General features: G+C 40.9%; 1 protein-coding gene across 1 annotated transcript; it reads left to right on the top strand.

The window, feature by feature from the left end:
* The first annotated feature begins 739 nt into the window (after window positions 1-739).
* rnft1 (ring finger protein, transmembrane 1) lies at window positions 740-7,361 on the top strand. The gene is made up of 9 exons (XM_034684076.1): window positions 740-923; window positions 2,388-2,854; window positions 2,942-3,018; window positions 3,114-3,214; window positions 5,275-5,428; window positions 5,536-5,694; window positions 5,792-5,857; window positions 5,949-6,050; window positions 6,285-7,361. Exons 1-9 carry the CDS (start codon window positions 898-900, stop codon window positions 6,417-6,419), a joined length of 1,287 nt encoding a protein of 428 aa, XP_034539967.1. The 5' UTR covers window positions 740-897; the 3' UTR covers window positions 6,420-7,361.
* Window positions 7,362-10,880: the final 3,519 nt, after the last annotated feature.

Below are 10,880 nucleotides of genomic sequence, written 5' to 3'. Positions count from 1 at the left end.
TTTCCACTCATCTTCTCAGTTCTGTACATTGTTTTATACTATGCTACAAGTCTGCACATTTTTCACCACGTCACTGGTTTTGTAAATATTTGTAAATTTACTTATTTAGTTGTGTATATGTATACTAGTTGGCGACGGTAGTATCTCAGTCAATAGGGACTTGACTTAGGGTTGTCGGTTCGAGTCCCAGGAAGGACGAAGTTTGGCAAGTGGACTGGTGGTTGGAGAGGTGCTGGTTCACCTTCCTGGACACTGCTGAGGTTCCCTTGAGCAAGACAGTGAACCCTGCTTGGGGTGCGCTGGTTAATGGCAGCATCATCACTCTGACATGTCTCCCTAAGTGCATGTCCACTGCATGTGTGTGTGCATTGTATGTATATACCAAAAAACTGTGCGTGTAGCATGACTGAAAAATAACACGAGTGAAAAAATGGAATTTCCCCCTGGGGGTTAATAAAGTACGTTCTTCTTCTTCTTCTTCTTCTTCTTCTTCTTCTTCTTCTTCTTCTTCTTCAAGATATGCTTATTTTTACTTCTTTATTTTCAATTGCTAATGAATTTTTAATATTGCTATATGTGCTATTGTTTACTATCTACTTTGCTGCTGTAACACTTAAATGTCCCCTTTGTGGGACGAATAAATGATCATCTTATCCTGTAAATTAACAACTACCACTTGATGCCACTAGATGGCGATATGTCATCATGTTTAATCAGATAGCCCGTTAATATCTAACAGAAGAAGTCTGTGACGTCTGCTGACGTAGACAACGTCAATATGTCTGAACAAGCAGCTTAGCCACACAGACACAAGCTTACTTTTGTTTTTGATTTCATTTTCCTTATTTTACGTTCGGCGATTTGGATATTGTATTAGATGGAGACCAAGCGTTTACTATGAAACTCCGGCTGCAGAATGACAGGTGAGCTAAAGCTTCTGTGAAGTAAATCAGTCCTTAGAAAAGACATCTGTTAGCTGCTAATGCTAACGGCAGCTTCTCTGTAGCTCTCTGTCACTACTCTGAAAATGATCGGTGTAAACTTTACACAACACATGTGAGGTCGGCCTTTTAATATATAACACAACAACTGCGTTTAGAACTAATTAACTCATCTGTGTTTTTGCTTTGGTGTGTCAACATGACCGTCAAAACACCACAGAAGTCAGATAAATAAAAGAGTGACATCTCCATGTATGATCACAGCGTTACCTACAGGTCACCAGAATCACTTGATGTTCATCTTTAGTGTCTTTGTTTACCTAATGACACATTTAAAAATGTTGAATGAATTGTAATGTCTTATATTTTCTGTCAGGTTTGAATATTCAATGTGTTATTCGATAAGAAAGACTTCAGATACAGAGCTGTCACATCAGATTTGAGTTTGATCTATCAACAGGTGTTGAATACAGATACACAATATATCCTCGTCCTGACTCGAGCTGTATTGCCCATGATTGATTTTTAAATGTAACATAATAACCCTCGTTAAACAGATTTCCCTTTCAATCTGAAATCGAGCACCTATGGATGAGTCGTGAATTTCGAATATTTGAATAGTCTTTTAATATTAAAGAAAGGAATAGTTCATGCGAGTATTATCTCACCTTTAAAATATGAGTCATTGACATGACATCATCATCAAATAGTTTTGACTTAATTTGTCCTTTCAATTTTGAGCAATATTGTTTGATTTACATAGACCCCATCTCTATTTTTTTCTTAGTTACCTGTGTAGAATATCGCAATATTTCACAATATTGTGATATCGTGATATCGTGACCCAAGTATTGTGATGCGTATCGTATCATGAGGTTCTTGCCAATACTCATCCCTAAAAGAAATACAACATATTTTAAATGACATAAAATTCCCCTAAAAGAACTCTAAAGGATTAAAATTAGTTTAAAACATATTTCTTAAGACGGTTAAAATAAAATAAAGTGAAATAAAAATTCAGATAAAATCTGGGAAGGCTCTGCGATGAAAGTATGTTTTAAGAAGGGATTTCAAAGAGCTCACTGACTCAGCAGCCCTGATCTCCTCGGGCAGATGGTTCCAGAGTGTCAATATATATTGACCAAGTGTGCAGATTTTTCACAGAAGTAAAATTTTCATTACTACAGTATAAAAACACTCCGGTAATGTATCATTGGCTTATCTTACAATTTGTCTATTACTGCAGAATAGCTGTATTGTGATATTTATGTATCATGGGCAGTATATCTGGTATTGCAGCTTGAGTTACCCTGTGATTCCCACCCCACTGCCTACTGTGTTAAATAAATAATGAATAATCAGATTATTACATTGTGATAAAACTTATTTACATTCTCACTGCTTTGATTGTGACTGAGTTGAATAATGTTGTCTCTCATGTCGTAGGAGTGATACCAGAAGAGCACTGAAATTGAGGGAGTCTCCTACTGTAATGCAGCCTAATTCAAGCGAGCAAGGTGCTCATGCAGGAAATGGCTTATCCCTAACTCTGCAGCCAGAGCTTCTCACCAGGACTCCAGCCCCTGGTGCTGCTGCTGCCCCTGCTGCCAGCCCTGAGAACGTTGAGGTACGGGTACCTATGCCCAGTGGGCCTGGGGAGTCAAGTGGAGGCGCATCATCCAGGAGATGCAGAATCAGCTCTCATGGCCACTCCCATTCTCAGTCGCACGGACACCATCGAACGCAGCATCACCCAAACTCAGATCCAGAGCTTGACTCACCTGACTCTGATGTGGACTCTGGAGAACCCAGCACCTCATTGTCAGAGCTACGATGCCTCTTTCGCTGGATCCAAAAGAGTCTTCCTTTCCTCATCATACTGTGTGCTAAACTGGTCATCCAGCATGCTCTAGGTGAGTAAATTAGTAAATTATGCAGACTCCATAATTCCAGCTGTCAACACAAGGAAACTTATCAAACTCCTTCTCATCGTTTACCAGGTCTAGCAGTTGGTGTTGGCCTCTTTACAACTTTTCTATATGTGAATAAAAACATTCAAACTCAAGTTTTTCTTCAGGTAAGTCGCGAACAGAAAGACACTGTTGTTGATTCTCGATGCCTTCAACTGCTGTGAGATTTCTCAACCCTGTTTTTGACTGTTTGCACACTCAGGATCGTCAGTCCAGGCTGCACAGTGTTTGGCTGCTGCTGTTTCTGACCTCTTCCACCCTCCTGCTCTATTACACTTTCCTCACTGAGACACTTTACTATTGGTAAGAGTGAATACATTATCTCTCATGACTAACCTGATCAACTTACCTATAGGGTTGTGTCCAAGCGGCAACCTCTGGGTTTAAAAATACGAGTCCAATGCAGCAGTGCTAAAACCTGCAGTTCATTGAGGATCCGATTGAGGCTGGCTCTGGAAATACCGCAAAACCACATACACACCAATTCAAAAAAGAAGATCTTTACAGCAGAAATAAACATGTTTACAGCCTGGTACAAAAGACGAGTGTAGTCTGGATAGCTCATTCCTCGATCGACACACACTGTACGGGGTGTGAATTTTTTTATAACGCGGCAATTTCGAAGATATTGAGATTACGAGTCTTCCAATGAGAGGCACAGCTGACTTGATTGACAGGCAAGAACACTGTAGCTGTTGGCTAGGAGGCTCAAAGCCCGCCTCTTTACGTAACAATCCCTCGACAGCAGCAATATGGCTGCCACCGACGATTGGCCTCGAAACAGCGCTTCAGAAACAGATGGGTGACGTCACGGATACTACGTCCATTTATTATACAGTCTCTGTAACCATGACGACCTGTTCTTAAATAATAATCGCAGTTGGTCTCTGGGCTTGGGGAAAAGAAAGATATGCGCTTTTAGTTTGCTAGTACAGGCAGCAAACTAGCTGTACTACCTCTTTTGATAATGATAAGGAGAAGAAGAGATGACAACTTAACTTAAAGTTAGGGTTGGTAGTCACGGAAAACTAGCATAAGTTTGAATGTAGCATTTCCTCAGGACTCCGTCTAAACCCTCCCCCCTCCCCTCGGAGCTCCTCCAAAATGATGCCCCCACTCACATGCACGAGCGCCGCTGCTTCACGACCATATGAGCGCGCAGGAGGCGGGCAGAACTGCAGGACAGGATTTGATTGGGCATAATTCGGCTCCCAAAGGCAGGGATTGGTTGGTGTTTTCCCAGGTTTACTCTGGCTGTAGGTAGCGGCTTTTTTTCACTCTTTTTTAAGAACAAATCATGTATTGATTGCCATCAGGACAGAAAGATAATTTTAACCAGTATAACAAAAAGTGTATGTAAGTCTGACCACCAACCTCAGCTTTAAATGAGGGTTTTCGTACTGAGCAGGAGTAGCTCATCACAGAAATGAAGAAACAGGAGAATAAATCAAAACAAACAAATTTAACAAAATAACAAAGAAATGAAATCAGTGGCAAATAAAATAGTCTGAAGTGCTTAAAGGAAAATAATATTTTAAAGATATGAAAAATAACTAAAGATGTGATACGGCTTGTTAAAAGCAGTTTTAATTAAATATGTTTCTAAATGTTAAAAAATTGTTGCAAACTTTGTATCTCTGCTTCCTTTGGGAGGGAAATCTATTGTTTTTGAGTGTGAGTAAAAAAGACTTCACTAAATAGTTTCTATACTTATGTGATAGTTAGGAAAAACACTGGTAGCAAAAGGTCTGAAGGCACAACAGTGGTGAATTTTGAATTCAGTCTGTTCTCAAATTATTCAGAGGCTTTCAACAAGTGAATAACTTTACAACTAATTCTAAAAGACGCTTTGAGTCCGTGCAGGTTTGCTCAAACTGCGGGTGATATGCAGCTAAAAAAACAGGCAGCAGAGATTAATATAAATCTTAGTGTGTCAAAGAATTGTACTTGAAGACCAGTGAAAAGAGCATTGTAGGAATCTAATCTACTGGAAGAAATGCATGAACAAGTATTTCGTCATCATGTTGAAACAAGAACTGCCAAACCTTTGCAGTGAGAGAAAGCTGCTTTGGTCCTGCTTTATGCAGGATTTAAATTTTTACTGCCCTGCAAGTTTGCAAAGGACTAGGTTTATTTTTCTGTCTGAGGACTGATTAATGAAATTCCTCTTTTCTCACCAGTTAATTCAAGAACTAACCCAGTTACAGCAGACAGAACGGTTCATTCAGGTCCAAGGGAATATACAGTGAAATCTACAGTATATTGTTAACGGCTTCTTTTCAGCTTGTACTACTTAACCTGTAACATGGTGTGAATATATGAATTAAACGTGCCGTGTAACCTGCATGTCAATCTCCTTCCAGCCTCATCTTCCTCAGCCCAACCATCGAGTTGCTGAGTTTCTGGGAGGTTCTATGGGCTGTCAGTATCACCAACTTTGTAATAAAGTTCCTCTTTATGGGGATTAAGTGCCTTATTCTGCTGATGCCACCCTCACTGGTGACCTACAGAGCTCAGGTGAGAGCAGTCAATTTTCCTCTCTGCTAAAAGATCACTCTAAAGCTTACATTGGAGAATTGGTGCAGGTTCAGTAGTTTTCACTTTGTGTGTATTTCTGTCTCCAGGGCCGGTGGCTGATGCTGACGGAGGAGATAGGTCAGGTACACCAGGCCTTAGCGCCTGTTCCACTGTGGTTCCGCTACCTGGTCACCTACCAGGAGGCCGATGGGACCCCTGGACTCACACTTGGGGTCCTGCTTGCTTTGCTCTACCTCATTCTGAAGGTCTGCTCAGTCAGTATAATCTCAGATCTTTGTTGTACTGTGAAAAAGTGAAAGCATTATTATTTTTTAAAAACATATTTCTCTTTCTACCTCACAGCTTTTAGGATTGTATGGACAGTGGACATCTTTACTGAAAACTGTGAGGATATTTCTAAAGGGCGAGGTCAGTGGTTAACTTTTTTTGGGGGGTTAAATATCAAATGTTTATAATGAGTAAGCAGCTGTGGTGGAATGAGTCTTCTTTTGTTTCTCAGCACACAGGCTCAGCAGCCAGCAGGAGTCAGTGCAGCGAGGCTGGAGGTGTTTGCCCCATCTGTCAGGGAGAGTACAAGGAGCCTCAGGCTCTGCTCTGTCAGGTAAAACTACACAATAGTGCACCGCCCGGCCTGTCATACTAAATCATGCCAGTTTGGTTTGTAGTAGTTTTGTTTCAATTGGCCATGGCTGTGTGTTTTAACCTATCAGAATCAAGTGTTAAACACAGCTGTGTAATAATCTGCTTTAATGACCCGCTCACTATACATCATCCCTTACATAGTCAAGTATGTCAGCACAGTTCGTGCTCACACGTTGTTGTTTTGTCTTTGCAGCACATATTCTGTGATGAATGCATCGCTCTGTGGTTTAACCGTGAGAAGAGCTGCCCTCTGTGCCGAACCGTGATCACAGAGAAGGTCTACAAATGGAGGGACGGAGCCACATCTCCACACCTGCAGATTTACTGATGAAGCACAGAGATTGGAGCTTTTCTTTGTGGGACACTGGTATTATCTTGTATTTAATATAGTTTATTTTTCCTCTGGCTGAAAATAAGGTACACACTGTTTCATTTCTCAGCAAAGGGCTGTGATCCTGTCAGATGGGTCTGTTGGGACACACGACTTACACCGACAGTAGGCATGTCTCTGAATTATTTACCAGAACATCCACTCTTGGCACCTGCAGGAAAGTTGATTATTGTCATGTTTTTTTGATGTTTCTATTTCAAGTTTGTTTTCCTCTGGTGTTGTTTTTTTTCCACCTTAAATCTCAAAATGAATTTTCGCTATGGGGCAGCAAAATGTCCCATCCACCTGTAAATATAGGAGCACCATAGAAGTATATTTAAAAAGTATTTTAAAAAGAGTTTTCCTTTATAGTACATTTGAACAACCTGATGAACATGAACCCTTTCCTATCCAGTGTTTCTAAATTTGTGGAGGCGATTTTTGTCATTTATAACTAATGAATGTGTGGAGGCTGCACACCTCAGGAGTGCTTTCTGAAACCTGCTTCAAATGAATCTTTGAGCCCGAGTGTGTTCAAACAAATGTGAGACGTGAGGTCTGACGAGCGTACTGAAAATGTTTATGTGAAGCTCTGTACACGGTGACATTACATGGTCAGCCTGCGTTCAGGCACTGGGGATGTAAACAGTTGTATGTGGTGGATGAACAGTTTGCTTTATGCTTTCAGCTTTGATGACTTATTTTCACAACTGATAATGAGAATGCAAATGAGCTTGATTTACACATAAATTATTTTTCTATCGAGGTGATGTGACCTAATTTTTGTAAAAAAAACCAAAGACCGGGAGAAAAATCTATTTTATTATGAGGTCAGTTCACTTTGTTGTTATTTTTATCCATTTAAATCCATAAACTATCTCAATAAAAATCTTAATTTCAGTCATGTGTGGATTGTTTTATGTAACTGAGTTGAAATGTTGTAATACAATGTTACAATGTCATTTAGCAGACGCTTTTATCCAAAGTGACGTACATACGAGAACAAGAACAACACAAGCAAATATCTAGACAAGATCAGTACGGGTAACAAAGTGCTTCATGTCCATTTGGATGCAGGTACTGCCAGGCAGTGTAAAGGCAATGCACAAAAGTAAATAAGGATTTTTTTGATTTTTTTTTGTAAAACAAGAAACATCAACAATGAAGCAACCAAACAATTTAAGACATCCACTATCATCATCAACAATTAACATCACCACAATAATGACCAAAGTACCAAGTGCTGGGTCACTCCTGAGCTGAACACAGATTCCCAGAGTAGAGCAGGACAGTGCGAGTCAACTGTAGCTGGAAGACATGATCTGCCACTGGGGACAACAGTGGAGAACAGTCTAGCGAAGTGCATAGTGCTTACTAAAGAGCTGGGTCTTTAGCTGTCTTTTGAAAGTAGAGAGGGACTCTGGAGATCGAATGGATTTGGACAATTCATTCCACCATTTAGGGACAAAAGAAGAGAAGAGTCGAGCTGGTGATTTTGAGGCCTTGTGTGCTGGAAGCACTAGGCACTTTTCAGAGGCTGAGCGTGGCGGGCGAGAAGGGCAGTAGACCTGGATGAGGGGTTCCAGGTAAACTGGAGCGGTTTTGGTGACTGCTTTGTAAGTGATGATTAGAGTTTTGTATCTGATGCGAGCTGCATGCGTGTTCTGTCAGGTAGGGTCTGATCTTCTTGATGTTATAGATGTTTTGTGGATTTAAAATAATTTATCTGTATATCTTAAAACACAATAGTTGTCCATTTGATTCCAGAGTCAGTAAAGCTTCCACAGCAATAAATTCTTATAAGACTCCTTACAGGAAAAATTCACAATAAACTGAACATTTCCATTTAATGTGGATTTTTTTATTTATTTATTTATTTAACCTTTATTTATACTCCAGAGATCATTGAGGGGCAACCCTCATTTACAATGATATCGAGTCATTTCCAGTGACATTTAAAAAACAAACACAAACAAACAACTATGCATCAAGAGTATCAAAGTCATCAAATAGGATAGTTTTTTTTAATTTGGATATTAAAACAATTAAAAGATCAAATAAAATAATACAAATAAAAGGAGGTGTTGGGGATTGACTATAAAAGCACTAAAACAGGAAGGGCCGATGGTTAAAATGATACAATAAACATACACAGGTTAACCTAGATAAAACAGTTGCAGAGCGGGGTTGAAAGGTTTAAAATTAGGATTCTGAATTGTCCAAAGTTAAAAGTGTATTTAATTCAAGACGCTGCAGCAACTTGTTGCAGGAGTCAGGAGCAGAGAAACAAAAAGCATTTTTTCCCAGTTCTGACCGAACTCGAGGAACATGCAAAAGTGGCATGTTTGAGATGCGAGTATAAACGGTCTGGGTAATGAAGAAGTTCAGTGAGGTAGGTTGGTAATTTTCTTAAAACAGCTTTATAGATAAAAAGATTCCAATGGATATTGCGTCTTTCATGGAGTGAGGGCCAGCCAGCCTTATTGTACAGTATGCAATGATGTGTGTGAAAGGGGTCACCTGTAATAAATCGTAACGCAGAGTGATAAATGGAGTCAAGGATTAAAACCTATTTCTTTAAATATCATTTTAAACAGAACATATCCATTCCAGGAAACGCTAGACACGTTGAACAGGATTTCTTCAGCATACATGTTGACATTTCTGTCCTCATTCAGCCCTCTTGCCTTTTGTAGTTGACACACCTTAAAGCATTAAAAAGGCAAATGTCACAGCTTTAAATATGGTATAGGTTTAAGTGACTTTGTAGAGATCAGCAGCTTAGACATGCTCTCACCAGCTTTGCTGCTGTTGCCTGGATTGCAGGACAGGATGTCGCTCCTCCTTTCCCTATCAGAGATAGTTGGGGTCCAAGAGCTTCTCAGGCTGCTCTCACATCTGTGTCCGGTAAATATCATTATTTTCCTGACTCTGAGACCGTCTTGAGACAGAAACTTACATTTTTGCCACAGTGTCCACAGGCAGAGGTGAAACGTGCCGGAACTCCTTTCTGCGTATTGATTTCAATGTGTGTTACCAAGTCGTCCCTGGAGTCACCTCTGTTGTTGAGAATGAATTATCATTATTCGGGGTTGAATAATCAGAATATTATTTGTATTTAATACAGCCTGGTAATGAGTATGAAAGCCATGTTATAAAGCCTTCTTAAAGCTCCTATGAGGAACTCAAATGTGTTGATTTTGGCACCCCCTGTGGGCAAAGTGGTACCTCTTATCTCTACTGATCTTGTCCTGTACATGCAAAAGTAGATTGTTTAGAAAAATTTTATCCTGCTTCTTCAAGCAAGGGTCCCTTGCTTGGGGGCCTGGGCTGTCTCCGTCCTGGGGGCTGAGGGGCTGGGTGCCTTGGAATCTTAAAGGCTGTGCCACTGGTCTGCTGAGTTCTGCAAAGCTTGCAGGGCTTCCCCCTCTTTCTTCTTCTCCTCAAATCGCCTTTGCATGGTTGCTACAAAAGTACCAAACAGTCCATTTGGGTGCACGCACTCACCAAGGATGTCGTGCCTCTGCTTGTCAGACAGGTCAGAGAGGTTGAGCCACATAGCCCTAGTTCCTGAGCAATCATGGTGGACATGGCCCTCCCAGCTGACTTCAGGGGTAGAGAGGATACATTCAGAGTGCTCAAGGATGTAGCAATCCTATCAATCGATTTATAGGCTCTCTCAGTCCTGGAGGACTACAATTGATCTGCCTTGGTGGGCAGGTAGGGGCCAGAGGAAGACTTGGTTAACTGGCTGGTTCAACTGTGGGCATGTGATAGATGCCTTTGTCCTTCATGTCCACACAGTCAAAAGCTGGATTCAGAGCAGAAAATGTTTTTTTCCACAGCACATCGTCTTATCTAAACACTCAGGGAAAATGGGTAGAAGCTGTCTTGCTGCCCTCTTTGCTTCTGGTAACCTCCTTCCCTTATAAGGAGATGTTGAGGTCTCAGCCTACACCTGGAGCCATGGCATAGATGGCAAGCTTCTCAGCTGCCCTCTTGCACACGTCATGTAAATCCATTCCTTTAACGACCTGGGGTGGCACCCCGTCGCCCACACCCCACGCAACTAATGTGGCAGATACAGGTGTTTGTGCTGTTGAGAATATCATTGTCCACCCCCTCAGAGCAGAATGTCAGGTGAGCTGATAGAGCATTCAGACTCTCCTTAGTCGTTTAATGCTGAGCTGAGTCTGGCTAGTCTGGAGATTAGCAAGAGCGGGGCTAGTACGGGTGATAGCTTGCCACTATTGCTCAATTAGAGGCAGGCTCAGCTAATGCAAGTGTGATGGCTAGCTTGGCTAAGATGCTTAGTGTTGTAGCATATATGGAGACACTGACAGTAGCATGTAGTTGCACTGGGAAACTTAATTTCTTATTGCAAAGAAATCAGGAAACCGTACACGACACAGAAAATTA

This window comes from Notolabrus celidotus, chromosome 5 (genome assembly GCF_009762535.1).
Source record: "Notolabrus celidotus isolate fNotCel1 chromosome 5, fNotCel1.pri, whole genome shotgun sequence".
Classification (NCBI taxonomy): Eukaryota; Metazoa; Chordata; class Actinopteri; order Labriformes; family Labridae; genus Notolabrus; species Notolabrus celidotus.
This window is presented reverse-complemented; position numbering and strand designations above follow the sequence as displayed.